We start from the raw sequence: 22,481 nt of genomic DNA, 5'->3' as shown, positions 1-22,481 counted from the left end.
AAAGTCTCCATGTTACCAGGGGCTCTGAAGATTTAAACAGGTTTAGATCCATTACACTCAGTCTTATGTTAAAATCTCAAAGGACAGCATTATATTTTTGATATTAACAGTAACTCTGGGCCTCTGTAGAGTGTGCAGCTGATCTCATCGCTGTCTAAAAATGGATAAAAAAAACACAAGTGTTGAAGACTATTAAGTGTAACAGGTGTGTGGCATCGCTAACTAGCTAGCAACAAGCCTCCAACACAGTGCGTATGCTAGCGGCTAATCTAACTAACGAATTAACAACAGAGTGATTTTAGAACTATAAGATGATAAACTGTGTGTCTTTTTTATAACAGTGACATGGTTGTATTTACCTTAATTAAACGAGTCGTCAGTCGCGGTAAACCGGCAAAAAAACTCGAGCAGCCGGGCTACGTAAAAAGTGTAGGGGGGCGTGTTTGCGGTCACGTCCAGCGGGTGTGTGGGCGGGAGCGTTACACAGTCGCTCCACCTCAAGTCACTACTGCGCAGACTTTGGCTCCAAATTTGCAAGATGGCAGCCTCCACAAGCGGGGTATTTTGGCTTCATTTTTGCACAATGGTAGGAGGCGGTGTCGCGTCGTCCATATTTTCTACAGTCAATGGTTCACACCCATCTTTTATATACAGTCTATGTCTACAAGCTGGAAAACTAAGATTGTTGTTGTTTTAGCTTACTCACTGTTTAGCTCAAAACACCACTTAGCCGAATTATATCAGGAAGCTGTGCCAGCATGGGCTCTGTGTGTGGGTACACACCCACATGTAAGTGTATACACACCTAAAAATGAGAAGCTGTTGAGATGTTTAAACCAAACACACACAAACACACACACACACCTATTAATTTTCCCTCTGTGTCCAATTGTGTTTGTGCTTGAGTGATTCTCTTTTAGTGTGTTTGCCAAAAAGCATGCTGAGCGGCCAACTCTGTTGCATAAGATCTGAGCACCTGTTAATCATAACATCAACTCCTGGCACTGATCTTTGCTTGCAAAATGAAAAATGAGCAGAGTTTATTCAAAGCGCGCTGACAAGCACGCCTTACTCTGGTTGGATGGGATTAGTGAGAGGACAAAGCGCGGTTAAGTCATCCCTGGGCAGTTTCACACATGTCGCACGCCCATTCATTCATGCTGCTTGTGTCAATAAGCACTTCGGCAGATGGAAATGGTGATCTGTTGTTATTATATGAGAATCACAGGTAGAAACACGATAGCTTCAGCAGGTTGACAGTTGGATAATACGATGACTTCATCTGAAATATTGACAGGTCTGAACTGGTTTTCTGCTTCGAACACAGTCAACGTTTTCCCCAGTTAGACTTTGGCCATACACAGAGGATAACAGAAACTCCCATCCATCCATTCATCCTCTTCCACTTATCCAATCAAGGGTCACAGGGGTGCTGGAGATTATCCCAGCTACCATAGGGTAAGAAGCAGGGAACACCCTGGACGGGTCACCAGTCCATCACAGGGGTAACAAAGGCAGACTCCACAGAGAATGGGTGGATTCAAACCCAGGTTAACCCTCCTACGCCTCCCATATAGAAACTCAATCACTAAAATGGTCCTGACAGTGTTATCCGAGGTTTCTGTCCACACATGGTGGCCAGTTACCGGAACTTGGTCTTCACACCTTCTCTGCTGACAACAACAGTGTCATGGAGAAAATATGGCCTCACACCAGCTTTTAAGAGCTATTGTTTTTCCGACTCCTCGGGTGATGGAAGGCCTGAAAGAAATTTCCAAACAGCATCTTTTTTTTTGTTGTTAGTTTTATCTTGCTTTGTTTGTAAGCTTTGCTTTCTCTTGGCACTGCTGCCTTCCAATGTCTATTTACATCCTGTGTTTATTTAGATTTGGATGGTGCTGCTGATGCTGCAGAGCAGATGATGGGATTTTAACAGTTAACGGCGATTAACTCCAGTGTTATCGCATCGATCAGCCGAAGTCTGCTCCATCAAATCGTTTTGTTTGTTTTTTTTACCCCCTTACATTTAGAAAGAAAAAAGAAAGGTGTTTTGTGCTTTGTAACTACAGTCAAACAAATTAGTTTCCCATCTGTTTAAAAATACATCAGCACAGCTGGCCGGCTTGCTTTCGCACACCCATTTGAATGTTTCCAAAGATTTCTTTGCTTTCATCTTGGCTTCCTGTAACCAATAATACAGATCAGAAAAATCAGGGACATCACTCACCCGAGATACAATGCTGATCTCAAAACTAATTTATTTGACTCCCACCAGGACTGCAGGGGACTGATTTGGAGAAACATCAGATCCGATCTGATCCTGTGCTATTTTCCTGTTCCCTCAGTGAACATTTTCATTTTTTTTATGAACTATGTGATGTATTTCTGATCCATCTTGGAAATTTTGCAGATACGTGATACTTGCACATGTAAGAATCCCAGCAGGGCTTTACATGTCTGTGACCCTTGGATTTGTTGCGCAATCCCCGATCAAATCTGCGCTCTCCAGCCCCAAATATGTATCTTGCATTTGTGAACTTGAACAGGCTGCAGTTGTGCTGTAGTGACTAATAGCTGTGTTTCATTAGGACACTTACTGTTCTGATGACACAGACTGAACCGCATGTTTGCTTTACATATTGCAAGCACATTACTTAATTCTTCACAGACACACTTGCTCACACATTTCGAAGAGCTCTGTCTATCGCCTGTAGCCCAGATCTCTGAGTAAGCCGATGTGGAGTCTGTCTTAGACTGCAGGGAATTACCTCAGCTCTGAATCATGTGGCGCCTTGCCTAGAGTGTGCACAATGCAATCAGCCAGCCATCTTTCTTACTCATAAACTGTCAGAGGGCCTCACACAGAGGCTGGACACGAACTGCAGGAGTCGAGTCAAACACACTGTTTCTTTCCTTGTTCCAATTGGGCTGTATTAGGATTAAAAATATGACTTGAACTTTGTGTTAAATAGTAAGCAGATACAGTTCAAACAGAGTGCACATGGGGACAGATCACAAGCCTAGGTGTAGCTGGGGTATCACCAAATATGCTGTGCAGGTGTAGCTGAGCCACACTCAAACATATGGCTGTTGGGCCAGACATCCTGTTGTGATGATGGAGGAGTACAACGCTGGAATGACATAGGCTAAAATAATAACTTTTGTAACTTTCATGGTATGTGTTGTTGTTGTTGTTGTTTTTTTAAAAGCTAATGTGATCTGTAATTTTTAATACGAATGCACAGCCCTAAAGTTGGTCTTCTGTTTTCTGAGTAGATGTTCACTGTATGTAAAATGCTTCCAGTAGAATTGTATTTAACACAAATGGAAGAGGAAACTGGAGTTTTATTATAGGTGAAGTGAATGAAGTGGCTTTCCTGGTCAGGCAACTTGAGATAAAATTTAACGTAAATGATTGACTGTTGTACTGTAATTAAAAGTTCTGATCCACCCCTCATTTCTTCATACTTTGCTTCTGAGCTGTCAGACTTTCTTGTAACTTCTAAAGTGGTCTTGAGCAACAGTTCTCCAGGCTACTCATTTTTAGTCCAGTCCTTGTACCTGACTGTATTAAAAGGCTTTTTTATCTTTATTTTGAAGCCACTTAAAAATGTGGGAATCCTCTTAAAAACCCTATTTTCTTAAGCCTGCAGTGGGATATGGTCAGTGACTCAGCTGTTCTGACTGGAGCTTTAAAAAATGGGGCACACACCTACACAAACATTTTGCCTTGATGTTTAAAAAAAACATTTAAGATACGATTGTGGTAAACTCAGATGTTGGCTGACTCCACTCATTTTAATCTGCAGTTTAAAGACAGTTTTAAATCGTATAAAGAAGCAAAAACCTACAACATGTTTTTACTGCAAACTGTGTGTCTGAAATCTAAACACTATATATATAATATATATATATACACATATATATATGTATATATATATACACATATATATATATATAGAATAGAATAGAATTCAACTTTATTGTCATTGCACATGCACAGGTACAGGGCAACGAAATGCAGTTTGCTTCCATCCAGAAGTGCTTTAGTGATATAGATATATTACAATATATATTAGCAATAATATAGATATGTGAGTATATTACAGAAATGGGTCTATTATGGTATGTTATAATGTACACGGTATGAAGTATGTTGTGAATATTCTATAACTATAAGTATGTACAGGCTGTAGTGAGTACAAGCTATGTACAGGATATGAACAGGATATAAATATGAAAAACTATACAGAATATGAAATGAAATAAATAACTTTACAGAATCTGGGATATACAGCTATACAGAAATGGGAACTATGCAAGTTGTAAACAGTTGTAGGATTAAAGATTATCGAATGTACAGAATGATTATTTACACAGAGCTATACAGTAGTGCAGTTAAGATAAGTGAGGGTGTAGATAGTTTCTACAGGGGCTATATAAAGTGCTAGTGGTTGTGAGTGGTGGTTCAGTCCATGTTATTATTGTGTTTGAGGGTACAGTTGTCCATTGTGGGTGTGTGTATGTTCAGTCCATGAGTCTAACGTGGGTCAGATGTCAGGAGGCAGAGTTCAGGAGTCTGACAACTGTGGGGAAGAAGCTGTTCCGGTACCTGGTGGTCTTAGTCCGGAGGCTCCTGTGGCGCCTCCCAGAGGGCAGGAGGGTGAAGAGTCCATGTGATGGGTATATATATATATATATATATATATATATATATATATATATATATATATATATATATATATATATATATAAAACACCCAGCACGCCCCTGCGGGCGGTTTATCCTTCAAGCTCGGGTTCTCTACCAGAGGCCTGGGAGCTTGAGGGTCCTGCGCAGTATCTTAGCTGTTCCCAGGACTGCGCTCTTCTGGACAGAGATCTCCGATGTTGTTCCCGGGATCTGCTGGAGCCACTCGCCTAGCTTGGGAGTCACCGCACCTAGTGCTCCGATTACCACGGGGACCACCGTTACCTTCACCCTCCACATCCTCTCGAGCTCTTCTCTGAGCCCTTGGTATTTCTCCAGCTTCTCGTGTTCCTTCTTCCTGATATTGCTGTCATTCGGAACCGCTACATCGATCACTACGGCCGTCTTCTTCTCTTTGTCTACCACCACTATGTCCGGTTGGTTAGCCACCACCATTTTGTCCGTCTGTATCTGGAAGTCCCACAGGATCTTAGCTCGGTCATTCTCCACCACCCTTGGGGGCATCTCCCATTTTGACCTCGGGACTTCCAGGTTATACTCGGCACAGATGTTCCTGTACACTATGCCGGCCACTTGGTTATGGCGTTCCATGTATGCCTTGCCTGCTAGCATCTTGCACCCTGCTGTTATGTGCTGGATTGTCTCTGGGGCATCTTTACACAGCCTGCACCTGGGGTCTTGCCTGGTGTGATAGACCCCAGCCTCTATGGATCTTGTGCTCAGAGCTTGTTCTTGTGCTGCCATGATTAGTGCCTCTGTGCTGTCTTTCAGTCCAGCTTTGTCCAGCCACTGGTAGGATTTCTGGATATCAGCCACATCCTCTATCTGCCGGTGGTACATACCGTGCAGGGGCCTGTCCTTCCATGATGGTTCCTCGTCTCCCTCCTCTTTCTTGGGTTTCTGCTGCCTGAGGTATTCACTGAGCACTCGGTCAGTTGGGGCCATCTTCCTAATGTATTCTTGGATGTTCGTTGTCTCATCCTGGACTGTGGTGCTGACACTCACCAGTCCCCGGCCCCCTTCCTTCCGCTTAGCGTACAGCCTCAGGGTGCTGGATTTGGGGTGAAACCCTCCATGCATGGTAAGGAGCTTTCTTGTCTTTATGTCAGTGGTTTCTATCTCCTCCTTTGGCCAGCCTATTACCCCAGCAGGGTACCTGATCACGGGCAGGGCGTACGTGTTGATGGCCCGGATCTTGTTCTTACCATTCAGCTGACTCCTCAGGACTTGCCTGACCCTCTGCAGGTACTTGGTGGTTGCAGCTTTTCTAGCGGCCTCTTCATGGATCCCATTCGCCTGTGGGATCCCCAAGTACTTGTAACTGTCCTCTATGTCTGCAATGTTGCCTTCTGGTAGTTCAATCCCCTCAGTTCTGACTACCTTCCCTCTCTTTGTTACCATCCGACTACACTTCTCCAGTCCGAACGACATTCCAATGTCATTGCTGTATAGCCTGGTAGTGTGGATCAGTGAATCGATGTCTCGTTCACTCTTGGCATACAGCTTGATGTCATCCATGTACAGGAGGTGGCTGACAACTGCTCCGTTCCGTAGTCGGTATCCGTAGCCAGTCTTGTTAATGATCTCACTGAGGGGGTTCAGGCCTATGCAGAACAGCAGTGGGGACAGAGCATCTCCTTGGTAGATCCCGCACTTGATGGTGACTTGTGCTATGGGCTTGGAGTTGGCCTCTAGTGTTGTACGCCACATCCCCATTGAGTTCCTGATGAAGGCTCTTAGGGTCCCATTGATCTTGTACAATTCTAGGCATTCCAGTATCCAGCTGTGGGGCATTGAGTCATAGGCCTTCTTGTAATCAATCCAGGCAGTGCACAGGTTGGTCAGTCTGGTCTTGCAGTCTCGGCTGATTGTTCTGTCTACCAGTAGCTGGTGTTTTGCACCTCTGGTATTCTTGCCAATTCCTTTCTGTGTCCCGCTCATGTATTGACCCATGTGCCTGTTCATCTTAGCCGATATGATGCCTGACAGGAGCTTCCATGTAGTACTGAGGCAGGTTATTGGTCGGTAGTTGGAGGGGACCGGTCCCTTCTTGGGGTCCTTGGGGATCAGGACCGTCCGGCCTTCAGTTAGCCATTCCGGGTGTCTCTCGTTAACTAGCAGCTGGTTCATTTGTGCTGCCAGACGCTCGTGGAGTGCAGTCAGCTTCTTCAGCCAGTAGGCGTGAACCATGTCGGGCCCTGGTGCTGTCCAACTCTTCATACTGGAGACCCTTTCTTGGATATCTGCCACTGTGATGGTTACTGGACCCTGTTCAGGGAGGTCGCTGTGGTCAGCCCTCAGATCCTCTAGCCACTGAGCATTGCCGTTATGGGTTGCATCCTTCTCCCATATGCTCTTCCAGTATTGCTCCGTCTCCAGCCTTGGTGGTGCTGTTCTCTTATTGTTCCCTTGCCACTGAGAGTACACCTTTGCTGGTTCTGTGGAGAACAGCTGGTTTATTCTCCTGCCTTCTATCTCTCTGGTGTACCTCCTCAAGCGGCTGGCCAAGGCTGTGAGTCTTTGCTTGGCAGTTTCCAAGGCCTCAGGTATGGACAGCTTGCTGTATTTCTTAGGCACCTTATTTGTCGCACCTTTCTGCAACTCCGTTAGTTGGCTAACCTCCCTCCGTGCTACTTTGATCTTGCCCTCTAGCCTCCTTCTCCATGGAGGGTACTGCCCCTTGTCGCTGTTCAACCTCACTGATCACTGTTGCCGTATTGTAGATCAGCTTGTTAGTGTCGGTAATCGTGGTTGTAGGTATTGCCCGTAGTGCTGCATTAACATCATCTAGCAGACCTTCTGAGGGAACTTCACGTAATCTTGGTAACCGGCTACGCGGGATCCAGGTTTCAAGCTTGGCCATGATCCTATTTTTCAGGTCAGTTCCTCTCGCACTCAACGATCCTTCTCCTATCGCACTTGGGGCTATGTACCCAATCTCGGGTGGGGGTGATGATATCTCCCCCCTGACCTGGCGTCCTGACTCCTCCTTGCCGTAGCATTTGTGTTGTACCTCGTCAATCTCTAGCTGTGAGAGCAGTCCCTTCTTTCGAATGTTGGAACACTGAGCTACTAGTTGTTTCGCCGTCATTGTGGATGTTGGGTATCGAAGAATCCATAGGTCCCTCATCCTATTCATGTAGCCCCTTCCGCCAGGGTTACTTGCATAGTAGCATTCCAACAACGCCCTGTTTTCGTCTCTTGCCCACCGATGCCTTCTTGTTCCAGTAGCCCACTTTTCGTCAGGGTGCCCTATATATATATATATATATATATATATATGTATATATATATATATATATATATATATATATATATATATATATATATATATATATATATATATGTATTTGTATATGTATAACTTGTTCTATATATATATGACTTGTTCTGTTATTAACTGTTTATTAGTAGCATCTTACCTCCCTTTTCCTTGTCCTTGCTGTCATTTCGAGCTGCTTTAGTTGGTTCCCTTTCAAAGAAAATCAACATACTCTAATCCCAGTATTTCTGTCACTGTCCCTTTCATATCTATTTACCAGGAGTACAGTATTGCATTATGTTATGTTGCTCAGTTACAAATGACAAAATAAATGTAACCAAGTATACTGTTGTGAAATATGTCTGTTAGCCAGAACTGCCACTTTGAGCTCAGTTAGTTGGACTCATTTTGATGTGAGTGGAGCCAGATGAATTATGATCTAATGCCTTTGGGCAGCTTATTCTCTCTGACATCAAACACAAATGAGTCTCAGCATGTTTCAGTTCTGGTTTGTCTTTTGAATATATTTACTTTAGCCGAGCATAATGCTGAAAAAGTAATAAATTACTTTGCAAAAGAGCTTTCAAAGGGGTTTCTTTGCCCACAAGCTTGTAGCTTGCATTCATCTATTTATCATACTGTAGTTTGATTTGTCATAGTCAATGAGCCCCTGAATAGCCCATTCCTAAACCAGATGCCACAAAGGCACACTGTATATGCCAAACAGACCTTGGTAGGTAGCCACGATGCTTTTTATTCATAGCACACAACATCATCTACCCTAATGTTAACCCTTTTTCTAACCACACTCTGGGCCCACCTATCATCATATATAAAACTAACAGAGTAGGTACACATTAAAACTACAGAACTCAGGGGTCTGACTGATTTTGGCTGCTTTTTCTATGTTAAAAATAAATAAATAAAGCCCTTTCTGGGAAAATTCACCGGCTGCTAATGACTGTCAGCAGTTCTGGGTAATTCGCTGCGACAGGACTAAAGGTCCAGAGTCCAAAAACGGTTCTGGTGCTGTCAGAAAATTGGTGGACTAATCGGGCTTTGTGGTCGGTGGTACGACGTGGTGATGATGAATCAATTCCGCTGAGTGACTAGTAATAACACAGCAGGGAATGACGACATGCCGCCGCGCTGTACGCATTGCAAATATGGAACTGGATGCAGGTCTAGTTTATGACCTACTTCTGGACGATGACAGGTTACATCTGCTGTTTTTGATGGTGTGTGATGAGATCCCCATGTGGAGTCCAGCATGTTGATAAAAACATGCTTCAGGATAAAGACAAGACACTGATGAGAAAGGTCCCCTCTTAAATACTTTTCCTGTCATTGAAAGAGTATATCTGGTGGACTATTTTCATTGTTCCTCAGCCCTCTTTAAATATGCTTGCAGAACCAGTCCTGCAAGTGCACCTGTCAAGCATTTGAAGAGGGCTCTTAAATGGCACCTTTACCCACTAAGGCCTAAATCAGAGATGTTAAACTCACTGTACAGCCCACTTTGATCTTAAGTGGGCCGGACCAGTGAGACTCCCCTTTCTATTCGTATAAAGAAGTTTAACTACACCCTTAATCCCTGAGATGTGTTTGTATTAGAGAAAGAAGTGCAAGTCCTAATGTACATCTCAGATTTCCTGCAACAAAGCTACTGTAGTAAATGAAAGAAAGCTGTCGCCATGACACGCAAAAAATTATACGTAATAAATGTGTAAAATTACAGAAGAAGTTCTGGTAGCTTGTTGCCATGACATGCCATTAAACTTTTTGTGGTAATTCACAGAAGATGTTGTAGTGTTCTGTTGCAGAGTGTAGCAACTCTGATTAAACACCTAGCTAACCTTTGTCAATGAATACAGTCCGAGTAGTGTTGACCTTTTACTCTCAGAATCTTCATTTGACAAGCGGTGAAAACTGTAGTTGAAAAGAGATACAGAATAGTGTAAATGCCTTTGAGGTCTTTGAGGCATCACAGATGTTCTCTTTTAAAATAATAATAATAATAATAATAATAATAATAATAATAATAATAATAATAATAATAATAATGATGATGTGGATTGTTGTAGTAAAAAAAACAGAAAGGTTTTTGTTGTTTAATTGCTTATCTATTACTGTCTGTTGTAATATGAATGAATGGCCATGGGGGAAAAGCTGTAAAACTAATGAAAATACAGTTAAAGGTCAAAACTATGTAATTCTTCACTTGTTTCAAAACTGCCCATCTGAGTTTTTTGGAGTTGGAGTCTTTGCCGATTTTGTCCCCTGAGCCTTATGTTTGACACTCTTGGCCTAAAATATTTGCCCATAAAATCAATGTAAATGATGACATTGTGACATTGTCCTTTAATTGAAGGTTATGAATGAAATCAGTTTTCAGACACTTTATATGTTCAGTTTCTTTTCCGTTCCTCTTGACTTTATGCAAAAACGAATGACAGAAAAGACAAATATATAAATGTACATTTATTTGCATACAGACAGTAACAAGCGTGTTCCTCACTGAACAGGTAGACGAACATGCGATCCCGCAGCAACAGTCTGGAGGACGTAACCAAGGCCAAGCTGACGCAGCAGGCAGACACTCGCAAGAGATCTACAGAGCGAGATGAGCCCTCTGGAAGGGCAGAGCGTCGCGGTCGACACCGCGAGCCACCAGACGACACCGGCACCATTCAGAGGAACAACAAGACTCCCAAGAAGAGCACTAGCGCAGGAGGAAGTGGGTGCAGCAGCAGTGCCAGCGGCGCTGCCAAGGGTGGTCGAAGGGAGAAGGGCAGGGACCTTTCCCGTGATGACCTTGTCTTTCTTCTGAGTTTGCTTGAAGGAGAGCTACAGGTAACCCAAACAGTAGAGATGACTAGGGGAATGTGGATTTAGCCCAGACAACATATAACCATTAAAGCAGCAGGTAGGCCTGCAGACATAGCACCAGCCCCTGGCTTAGTGCGCTCTCAAGTTGGTCTGTGTTAACAGACAGCTGACAGCTGAGGCTACTTCCTGTTTCCTACACTAGAGCCGAGAATCGCCTGGCAGTAGGAATGGAAACTGATAAGAATTTCTATTGATTCCATTATCACTATCAGTTATTCATTTCATTCCTTATCGATTCCCTTATCGATTCTCATTGGCTCCATTTTGAGAGTCACCACCATTGCTAAGCAACAATAAAGAAATGACACTCATGACAGTGAATTGCATGCTGTGGGTCAAATGTTTTCCAGTCTGTTGAGGTATTTCTCCTCTTTGTTGTGATCAGTGTTGGAGTCATTACTCAAAAAAGTATTTTTTACAAATATAACACTGAACACTTTTCTTGAAAGTAATACAGTACCTAACTTAATTACTCCTGGTAAAAAGTAATAAATCTGAGGCTACAACCCTACACACCAACACAAATCCCTAATGCAGACACACACGCGTCTCTAAGATCTTTCTCTTAGTAGAATACAAAGCTGGCTGCACAAAGCAAAGATGAAAACCAGCACAAAAAAGCAATCTCCACAGTGATTCGGCTTTAGAAATGTGAACAAGTAGAAAGGGCAGCTGCAGCCTGACTGCTCACCTGCTTGTTACCTGTTGAAGTTAAGAGTCTGGCTGTTTGGGCTCGACAGTCACTCAGCTTTCACTCTGGGTCCCTCACTGGCCTTCTATAGCTTGCATAGCTTCTGAAACTTACTCAGTGTTTTTCACCGCAGAGAAAAACCTTTTGTGGGTTTCTGGCATGTGAATCTATACAGGAAACAGTAATCCTGTAAATGGTGGTGTTTAGCCTTGGTCCGTTTCATTTCTTGTTAGATTTAATCAGTTTGGCTCATGTTAATGAGTGAAAAATGCTCAATATTTCTGTGATTTATCTGCCAATTTAGAGGAGGTGGGCAGGGATAGGGAGGTCTGGGCTTTTCTCTTTAGACTACTGTCCCTGTGATGTAGACACAAATAAATGACAGAAGGTGGATCTATGCACAAAAATAAAAAAATCCTAATATATTTGTCAATTTACTTCAACAGTGCTCCACAATGTTTCCATACAATCCATGGTAACTGCAGAACGTAGACTCTTGCTATCTTGCTGCTGCACATTAGCAGGAAAACAGTTTATTCCACTGCATATTAATCCTGCAATACAAAGTTCAAACCAGCCACATTCCTTTTCTTCCCTCACTGCAGGCCAGAGATGAGGTGATCACAGTGCTGAAGGCAGAGAAGATTGACTTGGCCCTGCTGGAGGCCAAATATGGTTTTGTCACACCACAGAAGGTCCTGCAAGCTCTGCAGAGAGACGCCATCCAGGGCAAGTGTGACATCTTCCAGGAAGACATCTATGAAAAACCCATGGCAGAGGTAACAAACAGTCACTCAAAATCTCTAATCTACTAATCCACTGTCCAAGCAATGCAGTACAGTCCAGACATGACAGATGTTTTTTATTTGCTCCCATCACAGCTGGATAAGCTAGTGGAGAAGCAGAGGGAGACGCACCGGCGGATGCTAGAGCAGCTGCTGATGGTGGAACAATCACACAAGCAGACCTTGTACAAGCTGGAAGATGAGAAGAGGAACCACGGGGAGTTCATAAAGAAGAGTGACGAGTTCACCAACCTGCTGGAGCAGGAGCGAGAGAGGTCAGTGCACGAACTACCAGGAGAAGTTGGGCAGTCAGTCAGAAAACTGGCAGTTCCACCAAAAATGGCAATCACAATTTGCTTCAGTATGGAAGTGTCTGACTGTGTTTATGCTGGTTTCCTTGGAGAAATCTGGTGACCTATAATCTGATAGCGAATACAGGAAATCTCACTCTGGGTTAAGGGAAAGGGCGTCACTGTCACTCTATAATTTATAATGTCTGATTTAAAAGATTCTGGATGCCCTTCAACTGCATTACAGCAGATTTTTATTGCGCTATTCTCTTGTTGTGTTTAAAATGGAGTCCATGAGGAAACTTAAAGTCTTCAGCACAACTGATCTCATCTCAAGTGGCATCACTTTAGAACGCTTATCAGATTTTAGAAACCCAGAAGGCTTCCTGGAGCTTCATTTACATGGACAAAAGTAGTCAAGCTCTGGAGTTCTTCTTGAAGTAGATGTTTATATGTGAAGTGATGTAAATCAAACTGTTGCAGGACAGCCATTCTAACCTGCACTTCATGTTTCATTGACCTCCAACAGGCAGCGACTCCAAACATGTGCATTGTATCAAGCTGAAGCTAGAATTACAGCTGATGCTGATTTCTTTCTTAAACAATAGCTGCCATCTCCAATTGCTTCACTGTCGCGATGATATGAGTGTCTTTCTGAGTCAGTGTTGACTTTGGAGTGAGAGGTCCTCTTAACCTCCTAGGACCTGTACTCCACATATGTGGACATCATATTTTGGGTTGTCTAGACCAAAATACAAAATTCTTCTCTACAGGGGCCTGATATCCACTTACGAGGACATTATACTGCCACTATTGAAATTTAAAACAAACGTCCTCATATGTGGATCTCATTTTTCTCAGAAACAAAAATCAGGTAAAAGAAAAAAAAAAAATCAGGTAATTCTTTGTTTTTACATTCGTCAGGTTCCAATCAGCCCAAATAGCAAAGAGAAATTAAAAATGAATGCCATGAAAGAGTTCGGGTCTTAGGAGGTTAAACCATTTTAGCCAGCAGAGGGCAAGTACACGAGGAGTGATCAAATGGTAAATGGCCTGCATTTGTATAGCGCTTTTCTAGTCCATAGGACCCCAAAGCGCTTTACACTACATTCAGTCATTCACACATTCACACACACGCGACAGCAAGCTACATTGTAGCCACAGCTGCCCTGGGGCGCACTGACAGAGGCGAGGCTGCCGGGCACAGGCGCTCTGACCACCACCAGTAGGCAAACATGGGGTTAGTATCTTGCCCAAGGATATTTAGCATGCAGCCAGGAGGCAGCCTGGGATCGAACCACCGACCTTCTGATTAGTGGCTGATTAGTGACCTGCTCTGCCACCTGAGCTACAGCCACCTGAGCTACAGCCACACCTTGAATCTTTTCCCTTGAACTGATAATATGAGATATCGACGGACAGCCAGCCTCCTTCCAACTCAAGCCACTCAGTGTCACCAAATAAATGTAATAATAATAATTAATGTATTCATTAATAGTGTTAGCAATAAATCAGTGTTCTTTAGGAACAGGAGGAAGATCCCCTATAAAAAACAAAACATCCAATACTTTTGTTCCCATGACCTAGCCCAGGTCTTTTACTTTTACTATCACTTTTTATTGAACAACTTTGCAAAAACCTGGAACAAACCAAGAGTTGTTTCTGGAGTTAATCCAGTGACCAGGAATGGAAGGCAGGACAGATAATTTACATGTGCGCTTAAAAAGACAAATAAGCTTTACATTTACAGTTCTGCTTTATGGTAGCACTGTGGATATTTATGAAATGGGGGGGAAACCACATCCCTGGAAAACTGTCATAAGGGCTAAGTCTGCATTTCGTTGCCAGTGAAGCTTTGAGGCAGCAGCTCAGCACGAGGGACACTGACTGTTGGTGCTGCCATTTCATGATGTGCTATGATGTAATTCTTTAAACTCTCCAAGATCAGCAGCAGTATATTACAACTGCTCAAATCTGAAGGTTTATACACACCTTTCTTAATACAGTGTCCTGTGCACTACAGCTTAGCACAAACCACAATCAGTTTTCCTCAGTGCATTGTTGATGCATCAGTCCACCAATTTAATTTGCTTTCAGAGTAACATATTCTAACATTACCTAGTTGGACCCAGTGTAGTGCAGGGATTTATAAAATCTAACAATGAATGCTATAACCACCACAAAGTTTACATTTTTGGTGTAGCTCTTCTAATGGCTTCAATAAAGCTGAAAAATCCCTATGCAGTAGATCATATCGCCACAATGCCAAGCTCAAGGCCTAAAAGGTGTAGCCTGTGTAGCCTAAGGTTACTTTGAGTGCAAAAATAATTCCTGACCGAGGTTGAGTGCGAATATGGGAAATTTTATTACACTAAAAGACTGCAGTAAGATGCTGGAAGCTTGTCATCTCGGACTGAGAGAAGCTGCTCGGCCACTGAAATTCATGCCACAAAACACCTGGTGCACATTTTTGATGCTTATGTTAATACCAGAGGAGGTTTAAAGTGCTGCAGCTGTTGAGTCAGCAGAGCATTGCTGTGGTTCCTTAAAACTTCTACTTTGCAATAATACCACTTGCAACTGATTGTAAAATATCTAGGAAGGAATAATGTTTAGAAATAAACTCAGAAATAAACTGTGGCATCCTATTACCAAACTCTGGAAGCTCTTTACAACCATGCATTCTTTCATTAATGTTTGTAAAGGCAGACTGCATGGCTAAGTGCGGATTTTATAACCCAGTGGCAATGGACTTGAAAACATCTGAATTTAAAATTAAAATGTGTGGCCCAATACTTTTGTCCATATGGTATTTGGTACTTTAAGCTAATTGTTATTTGTTATTGTATCTTTATTTCAGACATATACAGGAAAAAAACAATATATACACAAGTACACATACTTGCATTTACAAATACGAATATATATGTAAATACACACACGTATGTGCTCAGACAAAACAAAAATAAAATAAATGAAATGAAATAAAACAGAGTCTAAATGACATGAAATGACAATTATTAAGTCTGAAATGGTAATTGCTATCATCATCATGCTGTCTTGGTCATGACAATGTTAGCATTTAGCCCAACATCCCTGAATGTATATTTTTGAATATTGCAGAAGTCCTAACACTTCCAGTGGAGAAAAATATTGTAATATGAGATGAAGCTACGATGAATTATTTAGCAGTCATGTTCAGCACTGCAAGCCAAGACAGAGGCAGCTGGAGGTCTGAGGTGGAAACATGTCTGATTTCTTCTGTAAATGTCACATAGAGAGCAGTTACTGGGCCGCACTCTTTTTACTGCTTCCTCAGCAATATCACATATCATACACAAGCACAGTGTGTGCACTAACCTGGAAACTCACCTGCAACACACACACACAGGCAAAAAACACACACACACACTATCTCGGCAATTAATCTCACAAGGGAAACACAGCTGGACAGTGGCCCGTGACCTATTTGGGACAATCACATCATTGCACTTCAGCCATAGCAGAATGTTTGAGTTGGATCGAGAGGGCAGTGTGACGATGGTCTGGGCTTTGTCAAAGAGCATGTCAGGAAGGACAGGCTGCCATGAAAAACAGACCCCTGTCCAGGGTCGAGCTAATTACCTTGTGAGAAAAGGCAAAAGATTTATATGACTGAGAGAACAAAAAAAAAAGAAAAGAAAAGAAGAAAACTTACCCAAAAGCTCTGAAAAGTATCAGTCATAGTGCATGTTCAACAACATGCCAGAATACCATGGAAATAGTGGACAAGGGTCTATTTTTTTGATAATGAGCTTGCCAGTAGACTTTAGCATGAGCTCAAGTCTGTGTGTAAAGGCATTGAACATTTGCCACTGTCTTCTGGCCTCTGGATTGTGTATTAGCTGAGTATGTGTGTATCCAACATTATTAGGCAAACGTGTGTGTTCAGAGGTGTCCTCTTACCTCCCCTCCCCTCCCTGTTTGTCCAGACAATCCTCACATGAGACATTATAGTTCTCAGTGTCGCCACTTGGATAATTATAAGTTATACTATATGGTAATGATGTAAGTGTGCTCTCTTGAGTGACTGTGGGTAGCTTTTCTGGTTCATAAATAAAAGGGCATATAGTTATCACAGCCAGCAGGAAAACCCAGTTGTACACTATGCTATGTATTTATTAACAGCTTCATTTGTACTTATTGAGTCTTGGCCAGCATTTCTATTGGTTATGATGATGCACTTGTCTCAAACAAACAAGACCTGCTGAGCTGCTAACATCCCTGTTTGAAAGGGAAGATAAAGGTTTCAGATGGGATTATGAGTGGCAAATAATGGAAAATGACTATGAAGATTCTGTATGGAAAGGGGTCATATTTCTTACCTTCTGGTTTTCATTTGGGTTAGTCCAAGTTCTACTGAACATGTCACATTTGAGCAGGTTTAGCAGCTAGACAGAGTGAACAATGGCACATGGAACAAGAAGTCTGGAATGTCACTTTCTTTATCTGCTATCTAATATCCCGACTACACCAGAAGCCCCGTAAAACTGGCTCTCATTCACAGAGGCCAAGTAAGCAGACTAGCTGGTGGGTTTTCAGAGTTAGTGCACAACGAATTCCTGGAATTCACTCTGCTAGTGTTGATCACTTTCCAACTATTAGATTTTTGGTTAAATGCTACAAAATCAGATTTAAAATAGTCAGCATTTTTGTACAATTTGATGTGATGAATCAATTTGTGAGCTCAGGCTTATGTGCTACACATCTAACATGGAGTTAACCAACGATCAAAGAATACAGCCAAAGTTGTCATTTGTGGAAGCTGTTACCTGCTGAGGGTTCAGTTACATGACCCCAAATCATATGTCAGTAACTTCTCCACCTTTTCGTATGTGTGCCTCTGTAAAGTCAAATGTCATTGCCTCAGTCAAACAAGCCTAGATAATGGTCTACAACCATATGGCAACCAGCAGTTGCAAGTGAAAAATTAGTATTCCTCTACCAGTTGGCAAACTGTCACTATCACTATCAAATTGATTGCTAAAGGCCCAGTCATGCAGGCCTTAAGACCAGTCAGTGACCCCTTGGCAACCACTGGTTTCTAGAATGTTCATTCCAATAGCAATCATGCAAACTGTGGGCAATCAACAGAATCTGCAATAGACCAAATCAGATTTCCCCAATTGCCCACAGTTTGAATGAACCATACGACTTGTCTGCAAACACTCGTTAATTACTCTCTGAGTGGTAGTGAAAAGGTGGAAAAGAGTGCAATGAGGACCTGAAGCAACATTGCAGCGTTAACCTTCAAAGTAAAATTTGTGCCTTTTAAAACATGTTACTTGTAGCACTGAGGCACAACTTTTACTTTGAAAGCAACCGTTTACCGTTTTCGGTTTGCATCCTGCCTTTTCAAGTTTGAGTTTGCAGAGAAGTCTGTCTTCTATGCAATGTGAGAGCATACATACAAATTTTCCCTCGTGACCAGTGGTTGTATCACAAAGAATATAGTTGACAACGTATGAGTACGGCACACGAGTAAACCTCTACTGGCTGTGTAAAGAAGCAACAACAACAACAAAAAAGCTATGAGGAAAAGTGAAAGTAAGAAGGAAATCAAAGTGAAACTTAAGAAGGTTGTGAAATATCTCCTGATTTATATTTTTTCCCTATTTTTACCCTATGTCAATCTTAGCACAGACTTTCACAATCGTATGCGTCATATCTGCTATGCTTGCATGGATCATATCATTCATTAGGAACCAATGGTGACGTAATCATTGTTGAAGGACTCGATCGGTTTCTGGCAGCAGCTTCATAATAAATCTTTCATGTAAGTCTAGTGAATAAGGATCTCAGTGCTGATCACAAGGCAGACTTAACGAGATCTAGTGAGCATATTTTTCTGTTATATAACCATTCAGTCACCCTTTAAAGAGGCAGACATGTCATCACAACTGCCTCATGCAAGAAGAAAGGGAGAATCCCCCACGGAGCTTAAGCAAACACCATTTTAGTCCTTCTCCCATGCAAAACACAAAGTTTGCTCAGTGGTTTCTGCTAAACTCTGCGCTCCTTCCAAAATATTATTATAGAGGGCTTGAAATAATAAAAGAAACCCCAAAACTTTGACTTCTGAAAGGAAAAAGCCACTTATCGCTTGTTTAAGGAGAGCTGAAACAGCCGTCTATGTTTTAAGAGCGCCTGCTATGGCTTCAGCATGTACAGTATGAAAGACACCACATCACACCGGGCTTTAATTCCACTCTCGTTAATCCACTGTTATATGATGCATTTTAGCTGCATGTAATCATTTCCTTTAACTGGGTCCTGGAAAACTGCAAGTTGTGATTGCATCCTGGGGTAATGTGGAGCAGCGTTTGAAAGTGGACAAACCTTATTCCCCCCCATCTTTCACTAAATTCACTCAAAGTTCAGCCTGTATGTTTAGAAACTCCTCATCGCCCACGGCCATTTTTTAATTCTTTCACTCTTCATAGCAGGAGGCCTGCGATTGACCTCCTCCCTGCAACCTCTAAAGAGGATGTAAATCCGGGCAGGGGGTCGGGATGAACCCGGTTCCCCACCGATTAATTGTCAATTGAGCAGCCATACATGAATGATGACCTCATCGCGCGCTGAGCACTGCAGGAGCAGCAGGGGTGTGAGAGCAAGAGCGGCATCTTAACCTTTAACAGATGTTACTTTAAACATGACTTCAGCTCGCTGATACACACAAACACACACACACATCTATGCCTCAACAGGCCATTTGCTCACCTTTGTTCTTTTGCAGAAAACTACAGAGCAGGGAGGGAATTTTATTACCACGAGTATCTTCTAACTGATGTTAGTGTGACAGGTTCCAGCTTATGCTGTCATGCAAGAGTCAAACATCCAAATCAACCTGCTGTCTCTATCATTTAAAGTTTGCACAACTGTCGGTGACAGCAAATAAAGCAATGAGACGAACTCAGAGAAACTCTGTGACGTAATGTCAGTGAAACACATAACAAGTATGGTTGTTTGAGATTATTTTATAGTCAAAAAAAGAATTAAAATAGCTTTTAGGTAGCAACTGTATAGTTTGTATTTTGTCTCGTTTTTTTGGATCATGTGAGTTTAATTGAAGAGGAAATAAAAGAAGCCAGAGAATCACAGATGACACAGTGAAAAAACAAAAATTAATAATGGATTGGATTTATATAGCGCTTTTCAAGGCACCCAAAGCACTTTACAATGCCACTATTCATTCACTCTCACATTCACACACTGGTGGAGGCAAGCTACGGTTGTAGCCACAGCTGCCCTGGGGCAGACTGACAGAATCATATCGGGCCATCGGCCCCTCTGGCCAACACCAGTAGGTGGTAGGGTAAAGTGTCTTGCCCAAGGACACAACGACCAGGACAGAGAGCCCGGGGATCGACAGATGTGCTTCCTAACCCCCTGAGCCACGGTCACCCCATTAAGAAACACAATAAAGTATATCTCTGACTAAAAACTCACAAAAGCAGACATTGTGACAAATTCTAGATACTTTTACTAGTTTATGCATTGAATTACACAGACTAGGATCACAGTCTATTACAGCAAGTAATTTTCCCAAAGAGCCTCATGAGAAACTAGGGCTGTTGTGGAGGGCTCAACCAAAAAGTTGAACTCAAACTGCTCAATGTGAATTTTATCTCTTCACTGGCTCCCTATTAAATCCAGAATTTAATTTAAAATCCTTCTCTTCACATACAAGGTCTTGAATAATCAGTCCCCATTTATTTTAAACACCTCATACTACTGCATCATCTAGAGCACTTCGCTCTCAGACTCCGGGCTTACATGTGGTTCCTGGGATATTTAAAAGTAGAATGGGAGGCAGAGCCTTCAGCTTTCTGGCCCCTCTTCTCCCAGTTTGGATTCGGGAGACAGACACTATCTCTACTTTTAAGGTTAGGCTTTGATAAAGCTTGTAGTTAGGACAGGATCAAGTGATCACGTTGCTGGGGGGTTTCCCATGATGCACTGAGCATTTCTTTAATCACTGTGTTTATACACCACTCTGCCTTTAATTATTAGTTATTATTCATCTCTGGCTGTCTTCCACAGTGTCTTTTGTCCTGTCTTCCTCCTCTCATTCCCAACCAGTGGCAGCCTTCCTGAGCCTGGTTCTGCTGGAGATCTTCCTGTTAAAAGGGAGTTTTTCTTCCCACTGTCGCCAAGTGCTTGATCACTGGGGGTCGTTTGGTTTCTTGCTATTACTGTAGGGTCTTTATAAAACTGAATTGAAGTTACAATTGGGTCCTACCTGTGGCCCTTTAGAAAAATTAATTGCCCACCCCTGTCATATCAGAAAGGCTCACTTTAAGGGGCATTTTCAGAGGATTAATGATATCTTACATCAAATAGAAAGCATTGTTTTAAAATTCATTTTTTGCTTTTATTCTTGTTCTTTCTTAATACCTTTATAATTTTATGCCTTTAAATCTTTTAAGAAAAGCAAACTTTTTGGTCAAACTTAAAATCGCCTCTTCGAGGCCATTTCAAGTGGCCATAAATACAGCTCATGTTGGCTGAAAGTAGAGCACACAAATGCCAAATATTTATTTGTGGTATTTTAGAGACAGAAATCGTGCTAACTGAATAGATGTTTGCAGCTGCTGTCATTCTATTACAGCACAAGTTGATGATTAACACTAATAAAACGGGTGCACTTTCCAATAAAAGTCCTTCAGTTGTAACTGCGTTTTACAAGTTCTCGAAAAATGCCTCAAGACCTTTATAGGAACGAACAAGGTGGTGTGACAGGAAATAGCCTGCAGATAATTTGAAACAACACCTTGTTGATGTCATTCACTGGCACAGTGGGTTATTATCAGCGTTATAGTATATATATAAAGTACAGTAGCTCCAAACATAACACCACATAACCTTCATCCACCTCTTAACAGTTTGCAGGGCTTACGATACATGTTCATGCCATTTGGTTGACTTAACAGTAGCGGTGGTGACATCACTCCCGTGGATCAAATTGAGAACATTCTTCAGCAATTTCTTCATCATTGCTGAGATGTTATTATCCAGTCCTGCCCTGTTTTTTGAAACCGAACAGACGAGTTTTGGATTTTTTACGATCTGGGATCTTTGGTTATTAATGATGGTCCTGCCTCTGCAAGTTCACCTTAGAGGCAGGCTGTGAACTCTGCAGTTTTATGCAAATAAAAGAGCGTTTTTGCATGAATGACGGGGTGTTTTAGAAAGTTGTCGAGCAGCTGCCGCGCCGTATGAACGCATATTCCCGTGGGTGCGAAGGATCCGTCTTCACCTATGCATCGTTAAGATATTATCAGTGCTCCTGAAACTGTTGGCCTCATTCATCAACTGTACCTGACACGTGATGCCTAAACTTTTTGCAAAGGCTGTTATTTCTGTTATTTCCTCCCAAAAATGCTTCAGCCTTGCGCATTTCATACATTCCCGTACCAAGCAAAGTTCAAGCTTTTGGTATGAAGGTTGAGAAATTGAGAAATGTGATCTGAAAGGTTTAGAAACTGTCTGGTTAGTTTTAAACTGTGCAATATTTAACTTTAATCAAATGTTAGCTTGGGAAAATACACATCTCAGTAATGAACAGCTGAAGCCAAACAGTTCCCTCTATGAGAAGGAAAGCTCTTCTTCATGCTGACTAGTGCATGTACAACACATTCAGTGCCACCTTCTACATGAAGCCGGTTATATTACAGATTTTTGTAAAACACTTGCTTGATTTGCACATTCAGCATCACAAAGACTTTATGAAATTTGTTTTGGTTTAGTTAGACATCAGGAATTAAATCCAGACAGAGGAGAAGACAGACAAGCCAACAATGTGATAGCA

General features: G+C 42.1%; 1 protein-coding gene across 1 annotated transcript in view; it reads left to right on the top strand.

Moving 5' to 3' along the window:
• filip1l (filamin A interacting protein 1-like) overlaps nt 1-22,481 on the top strand; it is a 101,649-nt gene that overhangs the window by 37,677 nt on the left and 41,491 nt on the right. Inside the window, exons 2-4 of the mRNA XM_026157607.2 lie at nt 10,499-10,826; nt 12,159-12,332; nt 12,435-12,613. Coding sequence (XP_026013392.2) covers nt 10,509-10,826; nt 12,159-12,332; nt 12,435-12,613 — 671 coding nt within the window. The 5' untranslated portion in view covers nt 10,499-10,508. The remainder of the gene's footprint in view (nt 1-10,498; nt 10,827-12,158; nt 12,333-12,434; nt 12,614-22,481) is intronic.

This window comes from Astatotilapia calliptera, chromosome 23, assembly GCF_964374335.1.
Source record: "Astatotilapia calliptera chromosome 23, fAstCal68.1, whole genome shotgun sequence".
In the NCBI taxonomy this organism is placed as follows: domain Eukaryota; kingdom Metazoa; phylum Chordata; class Actinopteri; order Cichliformes; family Cichlidae; genus Astatotilapia; species Astatotilapia calliptera.
Note: the sequence above shows the minus strand (reverse complement) of the source record. Positions and strands in the feature narration are given on the sequence as shown.